A 19,306-nucleotide genomic window follows, 5' to 3' on the forward strand; every position below is an offset into this window, starting at 1 on the left:
GGGGTTGCGGTAGCTGCCATGTCAGTGTGGGGCAGTAACCAGAAGTTCCGCTAGAAATGGGGTCCGGAGGAAAAACAGAAACAATGACCGGGAAGGAATCCACACACCCGGACGCAAAGGCTGTTACCCCCGGAAATAGAAAGTGGCCCGCGGAGGAGAGGCGCCCGAGAGCAGGTGGGTGAGAGGTCCAGGCCTGGCGGGGAGGGAGCAGAGAGGCCCTGGGCCCCCAGAACCCTGTTAAACTGTCCTCATCAAACACTCCCAGGACAGGTACAGCACGGGGTTAGATACAGAGTAAAGCTCCCTCTACGCCCTTTCCTATCCTGAGTGGTGTGAAACAGGGCTGTGTTCTCGCACCCACACTTTTTGGGATTTTCTTCTCCCTGCTGCTTTCACATGCGTTCAAGTCCTCTGAAGAAGGAATTTTCCTCCACACAAGATCAGGGGGCAGGTTGTTCAACCTTGCCCGTCCAAGAGCGAAGTCCAAAGTACGGAAAGTCCTCATCAGAGAACTCCTCTTTGCTGACGATGCTGCTTTAACATCTCACACTGAAGAATGCCTGCAGAGTCTCATCGACAGGTTTGCGTCTGCCTGCAATGAATTTGGCCTAACCATCAGCCTCAAGAAAACGAACATCATGGGACAGGATGTCAGAAATGCTCCATCCATCAATATTGGCGACCGCGCTCTGGAAGTGGTTCAAGAGTTCACTTACCTAGGCTCAACTATCACCAGCAACCTGTCTCTAGATGCAGAAATCAACAAGCGCATGGGAAAGGCTTCCACTGCTATGGCCAGACCGGCCAAGAGAGTGTGGGAAAATGGCGCACTGACACGGAACACAAAAGTCCGAGTGTATCAGGCCTGTGTCCTCAGTACCTTGCTCTGTGGCAGCGAGGCCTGGACAACGTATGTCAGCCAAGAGCGACGTCTCAATTCATTCCATTTTCGCTGCCTCTGGAGAATACTTGGCATCAGGTGGCAGGACCGTATCTCCAACACAGAAGTCCTCGAAGCGGCCAACATCCCCAGCTTGGACACACTACTGAGTCAGCGGCGCTTGAGATGGCTTGGCCTTGTGAGCCGCATGGAAGATGGCAGGATCCCCAAAGACACATTGTACAGCGAGCTCGCCACTGGTATCAGACCCACCGGCCGTCCATGTCTCCACTATAAAGACGTCTGCAAACGCGACATGAAATCCTGTGACATTGATCACAAGTCGTGGGAGTCAGTTGCCAGCGTTCGCCAGAGCTGGCGGGCAGCCATAAAGACGGGGCTAAAATGTGGCGAGTCGAAGAGACTTAGTAGTTGGCAGGAAAAAAGACAGAGGCGCAAGGGGAGAGCCAACTGTGCAACAGCCCTGACAAACAAATTTCTCTACAGCACCTGTGGAAAAGCCTGTCACTCTAGAATTGGCCTTTATAGCCACTCCAGGCGCTGCTTCACAAACCACTGACCACCTCCAGGCGCGTATCCATTGTCGCTCGAGATAAGGAGGCCCAAAAGAAGAACACTGTCCCCATCAAACACTCCCAGGACAGGTACAGTACGGAGTTAGATACAGAGTAAAGCTCCCTCTACACTGTCCCTCATCAAACACTCCCAGGACAGGTACAGTACGGAGTTAGATACAGAGTAAAGCTCCCTCTACACTGTCCCTCATCAAACACTCCCAGGACAGGTACAGTACGGAGTTAGAAGCACAGTAAAGCTCCCTCTACACTGTCCCCATCAAACACTCCCAGGACAGGTACAGTACGGAGTTAGATACAGAGTAAAGCTCCCTCTACACTGTCCCCATCAAACACTCCCAGGACAGGTACAGTACGGAGTTAGATACAGAGTAAAGCTCCCTCTACACTGTCCCCATCAAACACTCCCAGGACAGGTACAGTACGGAGTTAGATACAGAGTAAAGCTCTTGCTGCATGTTCCAAAAATAAGCCTGAACCTCGCCAGCACCTGTGACATTTTTCCTGCTTTTTAAGGACAGTTTTCTGATAGACTGATGTTTAGTGTTGCTGCAGAAATAATTGTGCTTTTATTTAACCTGTAGGATTGTGCCTGATGTGATCGACTCCAGTTCACCAATGACACACCTCGAGTCGCAGATCTGCTCCCACCTGCTCCTGGCACATTATGGCCAGATTGTGGCCAAAGTTGGCACCCACCTAATTCACACCGGATGCCAGCCTCTGCGCCTGATCGCCAACGACACCGAGACGCCCATCGATCAGGTACAAGTGTGTGGAGATTATTGTCCTGATACGGGGTCCCGTCGATCTGGAGGGTCCCAGGTCCCTTTGCTGGTCTGTGATGGATTAGCTGATTCAAGGCCTCCGTATTAGAGGGAAAATCAGCCACGATACCTGCTGCAGAGATTTCTGGACACTAGATCAGGGGAGTGGGGTGAGGAAGAGGGGAGGGAGATTGGGTAAACCTTGCTTCATCATTAAACTTGCTACAAATGGCCATGTGCATCCAGCAAGTTCCAAACCCCAGAGGGAAACTGCCTCGAGCGTAGGTGGTAAAATAAACTTGCACAGGGTTGGCTGGGTTTGAGTAGTATGTGTGTAGAGGTGGGGGGGGGTCGTGTTGGAGTGTAGGGTGGGGGTCGTGTTGGAGTGTAGGGTGGGGGTCGTGTTGGAGTGTAGGGGGGGGGGGTCGTGTTGGAGTGTAGGGTGGGGGGTGGTCGTGTTGGAGTGTAGAGGGGGGGGTCGTGTTGGAGTGTAGAGGGGGGGGTCGTGTTGGAGTGTAGGGTGGGGGGTGGTCGTGTTGGAGTGTAGAGGGGGGGTCGTGTTGGAGTGTAGGGGGGGTCGTGTTGGAGTGTAGCGGGGGGGTCGTGTTGGAGTTTAGAGGGGGGGGTCGTGTTGGAGTGTAGGGGGGGGGTCGTGTTGGAGTGTAGAGGGGGGGGTCGTGTTGGAGTGTAGAGGGGGGGGTCGTGTTGGAGTGTAGAGGGGGGGGTCGTGTTGGAGTGTAGAGGGGGGGGTCGTGTTGGAGTGTAGAGGGGGGGTCGTGTTGGAGTGTAGAGGGGGGGTCGTGTTGGAGTGTAGAGGGGGGGTCGTGTTGGAGTGTAGAGGGGGGGTCGTGTTGGAGTGTAGAGGGGGGGTCGTGTTGGAGTGTAGAGGGGGGGGTCGTGTTGGAGTGTAGAGGGGGGGGTCGTGTTGAAGTGTGGGGGGGTCGTGTTGGAGTGTAGGGGGGGGGTCGTGTTGGAGTGTAGGGGGGGTCGTGTTGGAGTGTAGGGGGGGGGGTCGTGTTGGAGTTTAGAGGGGGGGGTCGTGTTGGAGTGTAGAGGGTGGGGTCGTGTTGGAGTGTAGCGGGGGGGTCGTGTTGGAGTGTAGGGGGGGGGGTCGTGTTGGAGTTTAGAGGGGGGGGTCGTGTTGGAGTGTAGAGGGTGGGGTCGTGTTGGAGTGTAGCGGGGGGGTCGTGTTGGAGTGTAGCGGGGGGGTCGTGTTGGAGTGTAGCGGGGGGGTCGTGTTGGAGTGTAGGTGGGGGGTCGTGTTGGAGTGTGGAGGGGGGGGTCGTGTTGGAGTGTGGGGGGGGGTCGTGTTGGAGTGTAGAGGGGGGGGTCGTGTTGGAGTTTAGAGGGGGGGTCGTGTTGGAGTGTAGAGGGTGGGGTCGTGTTGGAGTGTAGGGGGGGTCGTGTTGGAGTGTAGCGGGGGGGTCGTGTTGGAGTGTGGGGGGGGGGCCGTGTTGGAGTGTAGGGGGGGTCGTGTTGGAGTGTAGGGGGGGGTCGTGTTGGAGTGTAGGGGGGGGTCGTGTTGGAGTGTAGAGGGGGTCGTGTTGGAGCTTAGAGGAGGGGGGGGTCGTGTTGGAGCTTAGAGGAGGGGGGGGTCGTGTTGGAGTGTAGGGGGGGTCGTGTTGGAGCTTAGAGGAGGGGGGGTCGTGTTGGAGTGTAGAGGGGGGGGTCGTGTTGGAGCTTAGAGGAGGGGGGGTCGTGTTGGAGCGTAGGGGGGGGGGTCGTGTTGGAGCTTAGAGGAGGGGGGGTCGTGTTGGAGTGTGGGGGGGGGTCGTGTTGGAGTGTGGGGGGGGTCATGTTGGAGTGTGGGGGGGGTCATGTTGGAGTTTAGAGGCGGGGGTCGTGTTGGAGTGTAGAGGGGGGGGGTCGTGTTGGAGTTTAGAGGGGGGGGTCGTGTTGGAGTGTAGAGGGGGGGGTCGTGTTGGAGTTTAGAGGGGGGGGTCGTGTTGGAGTGTAGAGGGGGGGTCGTGTTGGAGTGTAGAGGGGGGTTTCGTGTTGGAGTGTAGAGGGGGGGGTTTCGTGTTGGAGTGTAGAGGGGGGGGTTTCGTGTTGGAGTGTAGAGGGGGGGGTTTCGTGTTGGAGTGTAGAGGGGGGGGTCGTGTTGGAGTGTAGAGGGGGGTTTCGTGTTGGAGTGTAGAGGGGGGTTTCGTGTTGGAGTGTAGAGGGGGGGATCGTGTTGGAGTGTAGAGGGGGGGATCGTGTTGGAGTGTAGAGGGGGGGATCGTGTTGGAGTGTAGAGGGGGGGGTCGTGTTGGAGTGTAGGGGGGGGGGTCGTGTTGGAGTGTAGAGGGGGGGATCGTGTTGGAGTGTAGAGGGGGGGGTCGTGTTGGAGTGTAGAGGGGGGGGTCGTGTTGGAGTGTAGGGGGGGGGGTCGTGTTGGAGTGTAGAGGGGGGGATCGTGTTGGAGTGTAGAGGGGGGGATCGTGTTGGAGTGTAGAGGGGGGGTCGTGTTGCAGTGTAGAGGGGGGGGGTCGTGTTGGAGTGTAGAGGGGGGTTTCGTGTTGGAGTGTAGAGGGGGGTTTCGTGTTGGAGTGTAGAGGGGGGTTTCGTGTTGGAGTGTAGAGGGGGGTTTCGTGTTGGAGTGTAGAGGGGGGGATCGTGTTGGAGTGTAGGGGGGGGGTCGTGTTGGAGTGTAGAGGGGGGGGTCGTGTTGGAGTGTAGAGGGGGGTTTCGTGTTGGAGTGTAGAGGGGGGTTTCGTGTTGGAGTGTAGAGGGGGGTTTCGTGTTGGAGTGTAGAGGGGGGTTTCGTGTTGGAGTGTAGAGGGGGGTTTCGTGTTGGAGTGTAGAGGGGGGGGTCGTGTTGGAGCGTAGGGGGGGGGGTCGTGTTGGAGCGTAGGGGGGGGGGTCGTGTTGGAGCTTAGAGGAGGGGGGGTCGTGTTGGAGTGTGGGGGGGGGTCGTGTTGGAGTGTGGGGGGGGTCATGTTGGAGTGTGGGGGGGGTCATGTTGGAGTTTAGAGGCGGGGGTCGTGTTGGAGTGTAGAGGGGGGGGGTCGTGTTGGAGTGTAGAGGGGGGGGGTCGTGTTGGAGTTTAGAGGGGGGGGTCGTGTTGGAGTGTAGAGGGGGGGGTCGTGTTGGAGTGTAGAGGGGGGGTCGTGTTGGAGTGTAGAGGGGGGTTTCGTGTTGGAGTGTAGAGGGGGGGGTTTCGTGTTGGAGTGTAGAGGGGGGTTTCGTGTTGGAGTGTAGAGGGGGGGGTTTCGTGTTGGAGTGTAGAGGGGGGTTTCGTGTTGGAGTGTAGAGGGGGGGGTCGTGTTGGAGTGTAGAGGGGGGTTTCGTGTTGGAGTGTAGAGGGGGGTTTCGTGTTGGAGTGTAGAGGGGGGGATCGTGTTGGAGTGTAGGGGGGGGATCGTGTTGGAGTGTAGGGGGGGGGGTAGTGTTGGATTGTAGGGGGGGGGGTCGTGTTGGAGTGTAGGGGGGGGGATCGTGTTGGAGTGTAGAGGGGGGGGTCGTGTTGGAGTGTAGAGGGGGGGGTCGTGTTGGAGTGTAGGGGGGGGGGTCGTGTTGGAGTGTAGAGGGGGGGATCGTGTTGGAGTGTAGAGGGGGGGATCGTGTTGGAGTGTAGAGGGGGGGGTCGTGTTGGAGTGTAGGGGGGGGGGTCGTGTTGGAGTGTAGAGGGGGGGTCGTGTTGCAGTGTAGAGGGGGGGGGTCGTGTTGGAGTGTAGAGGGGGGTTTCGTGTTGGAGTGTAGAGGGGGGTTTCGTGTTGGAGTGTAGAGGGGGGTTTCGTGTTGGAGTGTAGAGGGGGGTTTCGTGTTGGAGTGTAGAGGGGGGGATCGTGTTGGAGTGTAGGGGGGGGGTCGTGTTGGAGTGTAGGGGGGGGGTCGTGTTGGAGTGTAGAGGGGGGGGTCGTGTTGGAGTGTAGAGGGGGGGGTCGTGTTGGAGTGTAGAGGGGGGGGTCGTGTTGGAGTGTAGAGGGGGGGGTCGTGTTGGAGTGTAGAGGGGGGTTTCGTGTTGGAGTGTAGAGGGGGGGGTCGTGTTGGAGTGTAGAGGGGGGTTTCGTGTTGGAGTGTAGAGGGGGGTTTCGTGTTGGAGTGTAGAGGGGGGGGTCGTGTTGGAGTGTAGAGGGGGGGATCGTGTTGGAGTGTAGAGGGGGGGGTCGTGTTGGAGTGTAGAGGGGGGGGTCATGTTGGAGTGTAGAGGGGGTGATAGAGGGGGAGCAGTGGTGGAAGGCACGGGCACTTGTCTCACACTTCACTTTGTTCCAGGTTAAGAAAGCTCTCTGCGTCCTGATCCATCACAACTTTGCCTCGTACCATGTGCACAAGCGAGGCTTTGTGGAGTACGAGGTGCACTGCACACACATCATTCACATTCTCCGCTACCCGCGCTATATCTACTCAGCAAAGACACTGTACGGAGACACAGGGGAGCTGATCATCGAGGAACTTCTGCAGAATGGCAAGATGACAATGAGTGGAGTTGTGAAGAAAGTCGCTGACAGGCTGACTGAGACAATGGAGGGTGAGTGTTTGTTAATGGAGACATGGAGGAAGAGAGGCTGTGAATGTAGATGGAGGGTGTGAATAGGAAGAGGGTATGACCAGGCAGGGGGGCGAGGTCGTGAACGGAGGGAGTAAGGGGAGGAGGCATGGATAGGGACAAAGAGGGTGAGCGGGTGTGAATGGAGAGAGGAAGGAGGAGAGGGCATGAATGGGAAGGGGGAAGGGCGTGAACGGGGAGATGAAGGGGAGGGGGAGTGAAGGGGGAGGGGCATGAACAGAGAGAGTAACGGGGTGGGGATGTGAATGGGAAGGGGGAGGGAGAGGAGGAAGGGTGGAAGAGGTTGATTGAATGCAGTTAGAGAGGGTGTACCTGGGTTTGCGATACAGTGACAGGGTGCCGGTTCGAAATATCAGTGAGCGTTACAGGGGTCAGTAGGGGTTACTGGTGTTCGGAGGGGTCAGTAGGGGTTACTGGTGTTCGGAGGGGTCAGTAGGGGCTGCTGGTGTCCTGAGGGGTCAGTAGGGGCTGCTGGTGTTTGGAGGGGTCAGTAGGGGTTACTGGTATACGGAGGGGTCAGTAGGGGTTACTGGTATACGGAGGGGTCAGTAGGGGTTACTGGTATACGGAGGGGTCAGTAGGGGTTACTGGTGTTCGGAGTGGTCAGTAGGGGTTACTGGTATACGGAGGGGTCAGTAGGGGTTACTGGTGTACGGAGGGGTCAGTAGGGATTACTGGTGTTCGGAGGGGTCAGTACGGATTACTGGTGTTCGGAGGGGTCAGTAGGGGTTACTGGTGTTCGGAGGGGTCAGCAGGGATTACTGGTGTTCTGAAGGGTCAGTCGGGGCTGCTGGTGCTGGGAGGGGTCAGTAGGGGCTGCTGGTGCTGGGAGGGGTCAGTAGGGGTTACTGGTGTTCTGAAGGGTCAGTAGGGGTTACTGGTGCTCGGAAGGGTCAGTAGGGGTTACTGGTGTTTGGAGGGGTCAGTAGGGGTTACTGGTGTTCGGAGGGGTCAGTAGGGGTTACTGGTGTTCGGAGGGGTCAGTAGGGATTACTGGTGTACGGAGGGGTCAGTAGGGATTACTGGTGTTCTGAAGGGTCAGTAGGGGTTACTGGTGCTCGGAAGGGTCAGTAGGGGTTACTGGTGTTTGGAGGGGTCAGTAGGGGTTACTGGTGTTTGGAGGGGTCAGTAGGGGTTACTGGTGTTTGGAGGGGTCAGTAGGGGTTACTGGTGTTTGGAGGGGTCAGTAGGGGTTACTGGTGTTTGGAGGGGTCAGTAGGGGTTACTGGTGTTCGGAGGGGTCAGTAGGGGTTACTGGTGTACGGAGGGGTCAGTAGGGGCTGCTGGTGTACAGACGGGTCAGTAGGGATTACTGGTGTTCGGAGTGGTCAGTAGGGATTACTGGTGTACGGAGGGGTCAGTAGGGATTACTGGTGTACAGAGGGGTCAGTAGGGGTTACTGGTGTTTGGAGGGGTCAGTAGGGGCTGCTGGTGTTTGGATAGGTCAGTAGGGGCTGCTGGTGTATGGAGGGGTCAGTAGGGGCTGCTGGTGTATGGAGGGGTCAGTAGGGGCTGCTGGTGTATGGAGGGGTCAGTAGGGGCTGCTGGTGTACGGAGGGGTCAGTAGGGGTTACTGGTGTTCTGAAGGGTCAGTAGGGATTACTGGTGTACGGAGGGGTCAGTAGGGGCTGCTGGTGCTCGGAGGGGTCAGAAGGGGCTGCTGGTGCTTGGAGGGGTCAGTAGGGGTGACTGGTGTTCTGAAGGATCAGTAGGGGTTACTGGTGCTCGGAGGGGTCAGTAGGGGCTGCTGGTGCTCGGAGGGGTTAGTATGGGCTGCTGGTGTCCTGAGGAGTCAGTAGGGGCTGCTGGTGTCCTGAGGGGTCAGTAGGGGCTGCTGGTGTTCGGAGGGGTCAGTAGGGGTTACTGGTGTTCGGAGGGGTCAATAGGGGTTACTGGTGTACGGAGGGGTCAGTAGTGGTTACTGGTGCACGGAGGGGTCAGTAGGGGTTACTGGTGCACGGAGGGGTCAGTAGGGGTTACTGGTGTACGGAGGGGTCAGTAGGGATTACTGGTGTTCTGAAGGGTCAGTAGGGGCTGCTGGTGCTTGGAGGGGTCAGTAGGGGTTGCTGTTGGGGTTACTGGTGTTCGGATGGGGTCAGTAGGGGTTGCTGTTCGGGTTACTGGTGTTCGGAGGGGTCAGTAAGGGTTACTGCTGTACGGAGGGGTCAGTAGGGGTTACTGCTGTACGGAGGGGTCAGTAAGGGTTACTGCTGTACGGAGGGGTCAGTAGGGGTTACTGGTGTACGGAGGGGTCAGTAGGGATTACTGGTGTATGGAGGGGTCAGTAGGGGTTACTGGTGTTTGGAGGGGTCAGTAGGGGCTGCTGGTGTATGGAGGGGTCAGTAGGGGCTGCTGGTGTATGGAGGGGTCAGTAGGGGCTGCTGGTGTATGGAGGGGTCAGTAGGGGCTGCTGGTGTATGGAGGGGTCAGTAGGGGTTGCTGGTGTTCAGAGGGGTCAGTAGGGGTTGCTGGTGTTCGGAGGGGTCAGTAGGGGTTACTGGTGTACGGAGGGGTCAGTAGGGGTTACTGGTGTTCGGAGGGGTCAGTAGGGGTTGCTGGTGTTCGGAGGGGTCAGTAGGGGTTACTGGTGTACGGAGGGGTCAGTAGGGGTTACTGGTGTACGGAGGGGTCAGTAGGGATTACTGGTGTTCTGAAGGGTCAGTAGGGATTCCTGGTGTACGGAGAGGTCAGTAGGGGCTGCTGGTGCTCGGAGGGGTCAGAAGGGGCTGCTGGTGCTCGGAGGGGTCAGAAGGGGCTGCTGGTGCTCGGAGGGGTCAGTAGGGGCTGCTGGTGCTCGGAGGGGTTAGTATGGGCTGCTGGTGTCCTGAGGGGTCAGTAGGGGCTGCTGGTGTCCTGAGGGGTCAGTAGGGGCTGCTGGTGTTCGGAGGGGTCAGTAGGGGTTACTGGTGTTCGGAGGGGTCAGTAGGGGTTACTGGTGTACGGCGGGGTCAGTAGTGGTTACTGGTGTTCGGAGGGGTCAGTAGGGGTTACTGGTGCACGGAGGGGTCAGTAGGGGTTACTGGTGTTCGGAGGGGTCAGTCGGGATTACTGGTGTTCGGAGGGGTCAGTAGGGGTTACTGGTGTTCGGAGGGGTCAGTAGGGGTTACTGGTGTTCGGAGGGGTCAGTCGGGTTTACTGGTGTTCGGAGGGGTCAGTAGGGGTTACTGGTGCACGGAGGGGTCAGTAGGGGTTACTGGTGCACGGAGGGGTCAGTAGGGGTTACTGGTGTTTGGAGGGGTCAGTAGGGGTTACTGGTGTTTGGAGGGGTCAGTAGGGGTTACTGGTGCACGGAGGGGTCAGTAGGGGTTACTGGTGTACGGAGGGGTCAGTAGGGGTTACTGGTGTTCGGAGGGGTCAGTAGGGGTTACTGGTGTTCGGAGAGGTCAGTAGGGGTTACTGGTGTTCGGAGGGGTCAGTAGGGGTTACTGGTGTTCGGAGGGGTCAGTAGGGGTTACTGGTGTTCGGAGGGGTCAGTAGGGGTTACTGGTGTTCGGAGGGGTCAGTAGGGGTTACTGGTGTTCGGAGGGGTCAGTCGGGTTTACTGGTGTTCGGAGGGGTCAGTAGGGGTTACTGGTGTTCGGAGGGGTCAGTAGGGGTTACTGGTGTTCGGAGGGGTCAGTCGGGTTTACTGGTGTTCGGAGGGGTCAGTAGGGGTTACTGGTGTACGGAGGGGTCAGTAGGGGTTACTGGTGTTCGGAGGGGTCAGTAGGGGTTACTGGTGTTCGGAGGGGTCAGTCGGGTTTACTGGTGTTCGGAGAGGTCAGTAGGGGTTACTGGTGTTTGGAGGGGTCAGTAGGGGTTACTGGTGCACGGAGGGGTCAGTAGGGGTTACTGGTGTACGGAGGGGTCAGTAGGGGTTACTGGTGTTTGGAGGGGTCAGTAGGGGTTACTGGTGTTTGGAGGGGTCAGTCGGGTTTACTGGTGTTCGGAGGGGTCAGTAGGGGTTACTGGTGTTCGGAGGGGTCAGTCGGGTTTACTGGTGTTCGGAGGGGTCAGTAGGGGTTACTGGTGTACGGAGGGGTCAGTAGGGGTTACTGGTGTTCGGAGGGGTCAGTAGGGGTTACTGGTGTTCGGAGGGGTCAGTCGGGTTTACTGGTGTTCGGAGAGGTCAGTAGGGGTTACTGGTGTTTGGAGGGGTCAGTAGGGGTTACTGGTGCACGGAGGGGTCAGTAGGGGTTACTGGTGTACGGAGGGGTCAGTAGGGGTTACTGGTGCACGGAGGGGTCAGTAGGGGTTACTGGTGTACGGAGGGGTCAGTAGGGGTTACTGGTGTTCTGAAGGGTCAGGAGGGATTACTGGTGTTCTGAAGGGTCAGTAGGGGCTGCTGGTGCTTGGAGGGGTCAGTAGGGGTTACAGGTGCTCGGAAGGGTCAGTCGGGATTACTGGTGTTTGGATAGGTCAGTAGGGGCTGCTGGTGTTTGGAGGGGTCAGTAGGGATTACTGGTGTACGGAGGGGTCAGTAGGGGTTACTGGTGTTTGGATAGGTCAGTAGGGGCTGCTGGTGTTTGCAGGGGTCAGTAGGGATTACTGGTGTACGGAGGGGTCAGTAGGGGTTACTGGTGTTTGGAGGGGTCAGTAGGGGCTGCTGGTGTTTGGATAGGTCAGTAGGGGCTGCTGGTGTTTGGATAGGTCAGTAGGGGCTGCTGGTGTTCGGAGGGGTCAGTAAGGGCTGCTGGTGTTCGGAGGGGTCAGTAGGGGCTGCTGGTGTTCGGAGGGGTCAGTAGGGGTTACTGGTGTACGGAGGGGTCAGTAGGGGCTGCTGGTGTTCTGAAGGGTCAGTAGGGGCTGCTGGTGCTTGGAGGGGTCAGTAGGGGTTGCTGGTGTTCGGAGGGGTCAGTAGGGGTTACTGGTGTTCGGAGGGGTCAGTAGGGGTTACTGGTGTACGGAGGGGTCAGCAGGGATTACTGGTGTTCGGAGGGGTCAGTAGGGGTTACTGGTGTACGGAGGGGTCAGCAGGGATTACTGGTGTTCGGAGTGGTCAGTAGGGGTTACTGGTGTACGGAGGGGTCAGCAGGGATTACTGGTGTTCGGAGTGGTCAGTAGGGATTACTGGTGTTAGGAGGGGTCAGGAGGGGTTACTGATGTTCGGAGGGGTCAGGAGGGGTTACTGGTGTTCGGAGGGGTCAGTAGGGATTACTGGTGTACGGAGGGGTCAGCAGGGATTACTGGTGTACGGAGGGGTCAGTAGGGGTTACTGGTCTGCGGAGGGGTCAGTAGGGGTTACTGGTGTTCGGAGTGGTCAGTAGGGGTTACTGGTGTACGGAGGGGTCAGCAGGGATTACTGGTGTTCGGAGGGGTCAGTAGGGGTTACTGGTGTACGGAGGGGTCAGTAGGGGTTACTGGTGTTCGGAGTGGTCAGTAGGGATTACTGGTGTACGGAGGGGTCAGTAGGGGTTACTGGTGTACGGAGGGGTCAGTAGGGGTTACTGGTGTTTGGAGGGGTCAGTAGGGGTTACTGGTGTTAGGGGGGGTCAGGAGGGGTTACTGATGTTCGGAGGGGTCAGGAGGGGTTACTGGTGTTCGGAGGGGTCAGTAGGGATTACTGGTGTACGGAGGGGTCAGTAGGGGTTACTGGTGTACGGAGGGGTCAGTAGGGGTTACTGGTGTACGGAGGGGTCAGTAGGGGTTACTGGTGTTCGGAGTGGTCAGTAGGGATTACTGGTCTGCGGAGGGGTCAGTAGGGGTTACTGGTGTTCGGAGTGGTCAGTAGGGATTACTGGTGTACGGAGGGGTCAGTAGGGGTTACTGGTGTACGGAGGGGTCAGTAGGGGTTACTGGTGTTTGGAGGGGTCAGTAGGGGTTACTGGTGTTTGGAGGGGTCAGTAGGGGTTACAGGTGTTCGGAGGGGTCAGTAGGGATTACTGGTCTGCGGAGGGGTCAGTAGGGGTTACTGGTGTTCGGAGTGGTCAGTAGGGATTACTGGTCTGCGGAGGGGTCAGCAGGGATTACTGGTGTTCGGAGTGGTCAGTAGGGGTTACTGGTGTACGGAGGGGTCAGTAGGGATTACTGGTGTACGGAGGGGTCAGTAGGGATTACTGGTGTACGGAGGGGTCAGTAGGGATTACTGGTGTACGGAGGGGTCAGTAGGGATTACTGGTCTGCGGAGGGGTCAGTAGGGGTTACTGGTGTTCGGAGTGGTCAGTAGGGATTACTGGTGTACGGAGGGGTCGGTAGGGGTTACTGGTGTACGGAGGGGTCAGTAGGGGTTACTGGTGTTTGGAGGGGTCAGTAGGGGTTACTGGTGTTTGGAGGGGTCAGTAGGGGTTACTGGTGTTCGGAGAGGTCAGTAGGGGTTACTGGTGTTCGGAGGGGTCAGTAGGGGTTACTGGTGTTCGGAGGGGTCAGTAGGGGTTACTGGTGTTCGGAGGGGTCAGTAGGGGTTACTGGTGTTCGGAGGGGTCAGTAGGGGTTACTGGTGTTCGGAGGGGTCAGTCGGGTTTACTGGTGTTCGGAGGGGTCAGTAGGGGTTACTGGTGTTCGGAGGGGTCAGTAGGGGTTACTGGTGTTCGGAGGGGTCAGTCGGGTTTACTGGTGTTCGGAGGGGTCAGTAGGGGTTACTGGTGTACGGAGGGGTCAGTAGGGGTTACTGGTGTTCGGAGGGGTCAGTAGGGGTTACTGGTGTTCGGAGGGGTCAGTCGGGTTTACTGGTGTTCGGAGAGGTCAGTAGGGGTTACTGGTGTTTGGAGGGGTCAGTAGGGGTTACTGGTGCACGGAGGGGTCAGTAGGGGTTACTGGTGTACGGAGGGGTCAGTAGGGGTTACTGGTGTTTGGAGGGGTCAGTAGGGGTTACTGGTGTTTGGAGGGGTCAGTCGGGTTTACTGGTGTTCGGAGGGGTCAGTAGGGGTTACTGGTGTTCGGAGGGGTCAGTCGGGTTTACTGGTGTTCGGAGGGGTCAGTAGGGGTTACTGGTGTACGGAGGGGTCAGTAGGGGTTACTGGTGTTCGGAGGGGTCAGTAGGGGTTACTGGTGTTCGGAGGGGTCAGTCGGGTTTACTGGTGTTCGGAGAGGTCAGTAGGGGTTACTGGTGTTTGGAGGGGTCAGTAGGGGTTACTGGTGCACGGAGGGGTCAGTAGGGGTTACTGGTGTACGGAGGGGTCAGTAGGGGTTACTGGTGCACGGAGGGGTCAGTAGGGGTTACTGGTGTACGGAGGGGTCAGTAGGGGTTACTGGTGTTCTGAAGGGTCAGGAGGGATTACTGGTGTTCTGAAGGGTCAGTAGGGGCTGCTGGTGCTTGGAGGGGTCAGTAGGGGTTACAGGTGCTCGGAAGGGTCAGTCGGGATTACTGGTGTTTGGATAGGTCAGTAGGGGCTGCTGGTGTTTGGAGGGGTCAGTAGGGATTACTGGTGTACGGAGGGGTCAGTAGGGGTTACTGGTGTTTGGATAGGTCAGTAGGGGCTGCTGGTGTTTGCAGGGGTCAGTAGGGATTACTGGTGTACGGAGGGGTCAGTAGGGGTTACTGGTGTTTGGAGGGGTCAGTAGGGGCTGCTGGTGTTTGGATAGGTCAGTAGGGGCTGCTGGTGTTTGGATAGGTCAGTAGGGGCTGCTGGTGTTCGGAGGGGTCAGTAAGGGCTGCTGGTGTTCGGAGGGGTCAGTAGGGGCTGCTGGTGTTCGGAGGGGTCAGTAGGGGTTACTGGTGTACGGAGGGGTCAGTAGGGGCTGCTGGTGTTCTGAAGGGTCAGTAGGGGCTGCTGGTGCTTGGAGGGGTCAGTAGGGGTTGCTGGTGTTCGGAGGGGTCAGTAGGGGTTACTGGTGTTCGGAGGGGTCAGTAGGGGTTACTGGTGTACGGAGGGGTCAGCAGGGATTACTGGTGTTCGGAGGGGTCAGTAGGGGTTACTGGTGTACGGAGGGGTCAGCAGGGATTACTGGTGTTCGGAGTGGTCAGTAGGGGTTACTGGTGTACGGAGGGGTCAGCAGGGATTACTGGTGTTCGGAGTGGTCAGTAGGGATTACTGGTGTTAGGAGGGGTCAGGAGGGGTTACTGATGTTCGGAGGGGTCAGGAGGGGTTACTGGTGTTCGGAGGGGTCAGTAGGGATTACTGGTGTACGGAGGGGTCAGCAGGGATTACTGGTGTACGGAGGGGTCAGTAGGGGTTACTGGTCTGCGGAGGGGTCAGTAGGGGTTACTGGTGTTCGGAGTGGTCAGTAGGGGTTACTGGTGTACGGAGGGGTCAGCAGGGATTACTGGTGTTCGGAGGGGTCAGTAGGGGTTACTGGTGTACGGAGGGGTCAGTAGGGGTTACTGGTGTTCGGAGTGGTCAGTAGGGATTACTGGTGTACGGAGGGGTCAGTAGGGGTTACTGGTGTACGGAGGGGTCAGTAGGGGTTACTGGTGTTTGGAGGGGTCAGTAGGGGTTACTGGTGTTAGGGGGGGTCAGGAGGGGTTACTGATGTTCGGAGGGGTCAGGAGGGGTTACTGGTGTTCGGAGGGGTCAGTAGGGATTACTGGTGTACGGAGGGGTCAGTAGGGGTTACTGGTGTACGGAGGGGTCAGTAGGGGTTACTGGTGTACGGAGGGGTCAGTAGGGGTTACTGGTGTTCGGAGTGGTCAGTAGGGATTACTGGTCTGCGGAGGGGTCAGTAGGGGTTACTGGTGTTCGGAGTGGTCAGTAGGGATTACTGGTGTACGGAGGGGTCAGTAGGGGTTACTGGTGTACGGAGGGGTCAGTAGGGGTTACTGGTGTTTGGAGGGGTCAGTAGGGGTTACTGGTGTTTGGAGGGGTCAGTAGGGGTTACAGGTGTTCGGAGGGGTCAGTAGGGATTACTGGTCTGCGGAGGGGTCAGTAGGGGTTACTGGTGTTCGGAGTGGTCAGTAGGGATTACTGGTCTGCGGAGGGGTCAGCAGGGATTACTGGTGTTCGGAGTGGTCAGTAGGGGTTACTGGTGTACGGAGGGGTCAGTAGGGATTACTGGTGTACGGAGGGGTCAGTAGGGATTACTGGTGTACGGAGGGGTCAGTAGGGATTACTGGTGTACGGAGGGGTCAGTAGGGATTACTGGTCTGCGGAGGGGTCAGTAGGGGTTACTGGTGTTCGGAGTGGTCAGTAGGGATTACTGGTGTACGGAGGGGTCGGTAGGGGTTACTGGTGTACGGAGGGGTCAGTAGGGGTTACTGGTGTTTGGAGGGGTCAGTAGGGGTTACTGGTGTTTGGAGGGGTCAGTAGGGGTTACAGGTGTTTGGAGGGGTCAGTAGGGGCTGCTGGTGTTTGGAAAGGTCAGTAGGGGCTGCTGGTGTTTGGATAGGTCAGTAGGGGCTGCTGGTGTATGGAGGGGTCAGTAGGGGTTGCTGGTGTTCGGAGGGGTCAGTAGGGGTTGCTGGTGTTCGGAGGGATCAGTAGGGGTTACTGGTGTTCGGAGGGGTCAGTAGGGGTTACTGGTGTACGGAGGGGTCAGTCGGGGTTACTGGTGTTAGGAGGGGTCATGAGGGGTTACTGGTGTACGGAGGGGTCAGTCGGGGTTACTGCTGTACGGAGGGGTCAGTAGGGGTTACTGGTGTTTGGATAGGTCAGTAGGGGCTGCTGGTGTATGGAGGGGTCAGTAGGGGCTGCTGGTGTATGGAGGGGTCAGTAGGGGCTGCTGGTGTATGGAGGGGTCAGTAGGGGTTGCTGGTGTTCGGAGGGGTCAGTAGGGGTTGCTGGTGTTCGGAGGGGTCAGTAGGGGTTACTGGTGTTCGGAGGGGTCAGTAGGGGTTACTGGTGTTCGGAGGGGTCAGTAGGGGTTACTGGTGTACGGAGGGGTCAGTAGGGGTTACTGGTGTACGGAGGGGACAGTAGGGGTTACTGGTGTTCGGAGGGGTCAGTAGGGGTTGCTGGTGTTCGGAGGGGTCAGTAGGGGTTACTGGTGTACGGAGGGGTCAGTAGGGATTACTGGTGTACGGAGGGGTCAGTAGGGGTTACTGGTGTTTGGAGGGGTCAGTAGGGGCTGCTGGTGTTTGGATAGGTCAGTAGGGGCTGCTGGTGTTCGGAGGGGTCAGTCGGGGCTGCTGGTGTTCGGAGGGGTCAGTAGGGGTTACTGGTGTACGGAGGGGTCAGTAGGGATTACTGGTGTACGGAGGGGTCAGTAGGGGTTACTGGTGTTCGGAGGGGTCAGTAGGGGTTACTGGTGTACGGAGGGGACAGTAGGGGTTACTGGTGTTCGGAGGGGTCAGTAGGGGTTGCTGGTGTTCGGAGGGGTCAGTAGGGGTTACTGGTGTACGGAGGGGTCAGTAGGGATTACTGGTGTTCTGAAGGGTCAGTAGGGATTACTGGTGTACGGAGGGGTCAGTAGGGGCTGCTGGTGCTCGGAGGGGTCAGAAGGGGCTGCTGGTGCTTGGAGGGGTCAGTAGGGGTGACTGGTGTTCTGAAGGATCAGTAGGGGTTACTGGTGCTCGGAGGGGTCAGTAGGGGCTGCTGGTGCTCGGAGGGGTTAGTATGGGCTGCTGGTGTCCTGAGGGGTCAGTAGGGGCTGCTGGTGTCCTGAGGGGTCAGTAGGGGCTGCTGGTGTTCGGAGGGGTCAGTAGGGGTCACTGGTTTTCGGAGGGGTCAATAGGGGTTACTGGTGTACGGAGGGGTCAGTAGGGGTTACTGGTGCACGGAGGGGTCAGTAGGGGTTACTGGTGCACGGAGGGGTCAGTAGGGGTTACTGGTGTTCTGAAGGGTCAGTAGGGGCTGCTGGTGCTTGGAGGGGTCAGTAGGGGTTACTGGTGCTCGGAGGGGTCAGTAGGGGTTACTGGTGTTCGGAGGGGTCAGTAGGGGTTACTGGTGCACGGAGGGGTCAGTAGGGGTTACTGGTGTACGGAGGGGTCAGTAGGGATTACTGGTGTTCTGAAGGGTCAGTAGGGGCTGCTGGTGCTTGGAGGGGTCAGTAGGGGTTACTGGTGCTCGGAGGGGTCAGTAGGGGTTACTGGTGTTCGGAGGGGTCAGTAGGGGTTACTGGTGTTCGGAGGGGTCAGTAGGGGTTACTGGTGTTCGGAGGGGTCAGTAGGGATTACTGGTCTGCGGAGGGGTCAGTAGGGGTTACTGGTGTTCGGAGTGGTCAGTAGGGATTACTGGTGTACGGAGGGGTCAGTAGGGGTTACTGGTGTACGGAGGGGTCAGTTGGGGTTACTGGTGTACGGAGGGGTCAGTAGGGGTTACTGGTGTTCGGAGGGGTCAGTAGGGGTTACTGGTGTTCGGAGGGGTCAGTAGGGGTTACTGGTGTTTGGAGGGGTCGGTAGGGGCTGCTGGTGCTCGGAGGGGTCAGTAGGGATTACTGGTGTTCGGAGGGGTCAGTAGGGTTTACTGGTGTTCGGAGGGGTCAGTAGGGGTTACTGGTGTTCGGAGGGGTCAGTAGGGGTTACTGGTGTTCGGAGGGGTCAGTAGGGGTTACTGGTGTTCGGAGGGGTCAGTAGGGGTTACTGGTGTTCGGAGGGGTCAGTAGGGGTTACTGGTGTTCGGAGGGGTCAGTCGGGTTTACTGGTGTTCGGAGGGGTCAGTAGGGGTTACTGGTGTTCGGAGGGGTCAGTAGGGGTTACTGGTGCTCGGAGGGGTCAGTAGGGGTTACTGGTGCTCGGAGGGGTCAGTAGGGGTTACTGGTGTTCGGAGGGGTCTTTAGGGGTTACTGGTGTTCGGAGGGGTCAGTAGGGGTTACTGGTGTTCGGAGGGGTCAGTAGGGGTTACTGGTGTTCGGAGGGGTCAGTAGGGGTTACTGGTGTTCGGAGGGGTCAGTAGGGGTTACTGGTGTTCGGAGTGGTCAGTAGGGGTTACTGGTGTACGGAGGGGTCAGTAGGGGTTACTGGTGTACGGAGGGGTCAGTGGGGGTTACTGGTGTTCGGAGGGGTCAGTAGGGGTTACTGGTGTTTGGAGGGGTCAGTAGGGGCTGCTGGTGTTTGGATAGGTCAGTAGGGGCTGCTGGTGTTTGGAGGGGTCAGTAGGGATTACTGGTGTACGGAGGGGTCAGTAGGGATTACTGGTGTACGGAGGGGTCAGTAGGGATTACTGGTGTACGGAGGGGTCAGTAGGGGTTACTGGTGTTTGGAGGGGTCAGTAGGGGTTACTGGTGTTTGGAGGGGTCAGTAGGGGCTGCTGGTGTTTGGATAGGTCAGTAGGGGCTGCTGGTGTTTGGAGGGGTCAGTAGGGATTACTGGTGTACGGAGGGGTCAGTAGGGATTACTGGTGTACGGAGGGGTCAGTAGGGATTACTGGTGTACGGAGGGGTCAGTAGGGATTACTGGTGTACGGAGGGGTCAGTAGGGGTTACTGGTGTTTGGAGGGGTCAGTAGGGGCTGCTGGTGTTTGGATAGGTCAGTAGGGGCTGCTGGTGTTCGGAGGGGTCAGTCGGGGCTGCTGGTGTTCGGAGGGGTCAGTAGGGATTACTGGTGTACGGAGGGGTCAGTAGGGGTTACTGGTGTTCGGAGAGGTCAGTAGGGATTACTGGTGTACGGAGGGGTCAGGAGGGGCTGCTGGTGTTCTGAAGGGTCAGTAGGGGCTGCTGGTGCTTGGAGGGGTCAGTAGGGGTTACTGGTGTTCGGAGGGGTCAGTAGGGGTTACTGGTGTACGGAGGGGTCAGTAGGGGTTACTGGTGTTCGGAGTGGTCAGTAGGGATTACTGGTGTA

At 58.1% G+C, this 19,306-nt stretch overlaps 1 protein-coding gene across 2 annotated transcripts in view; it reads left to right on the top strand.

Moving 5' to 3' along the window:
* The first annotated feature begins 18 nt into the window (after positions 1-18).
* Positions 19-19,306, top strand: part of polr3c (polymerase (RNA) III (DNA directed) polypeptide C) — a 91,318-nt gene continuing 72,030 nt past the window's right edge. Inside the window, exons 1-3 of one of the 2 annotated variants that reach the window (XM_068022534.1) lie at positions 19-174; positions 2,061-2,241; positions 6,444-6,699. In XM_068022534.1, coding sequence (XP_067878635.1) covers positions 2,095-2,241; positions 6,444-6,699 — 403 coding nt within the window. In that variant the 5' untranslated portion in view covers positions 19-174; positions 2,061-2,094. Of the gene's footprint in view, positions 175-1,305; positions 1,546-2,060; positions 2,242-6,443; positions 6,700-19,306 lie in introns of those variants that run through there. The other variant, XM_068022535.1, reaches the window with a different exon arrangement.

This window comes from Heterodontus francisci, chromosome 46 (genome assembly GCF_036365525.1).
Source record: "Heterodontus francisci isolate sHetFra1 chromosome 46, sHetFra1.hap1, whole genome shotgun sequence".
Classification (NCBI taxonomy): Eukaryota; Metazoa; Chordata; class Chondrichthyes; order Heterodontiformes; family Heterodontidae; genus Heterodontus; species Heterodontus francisci.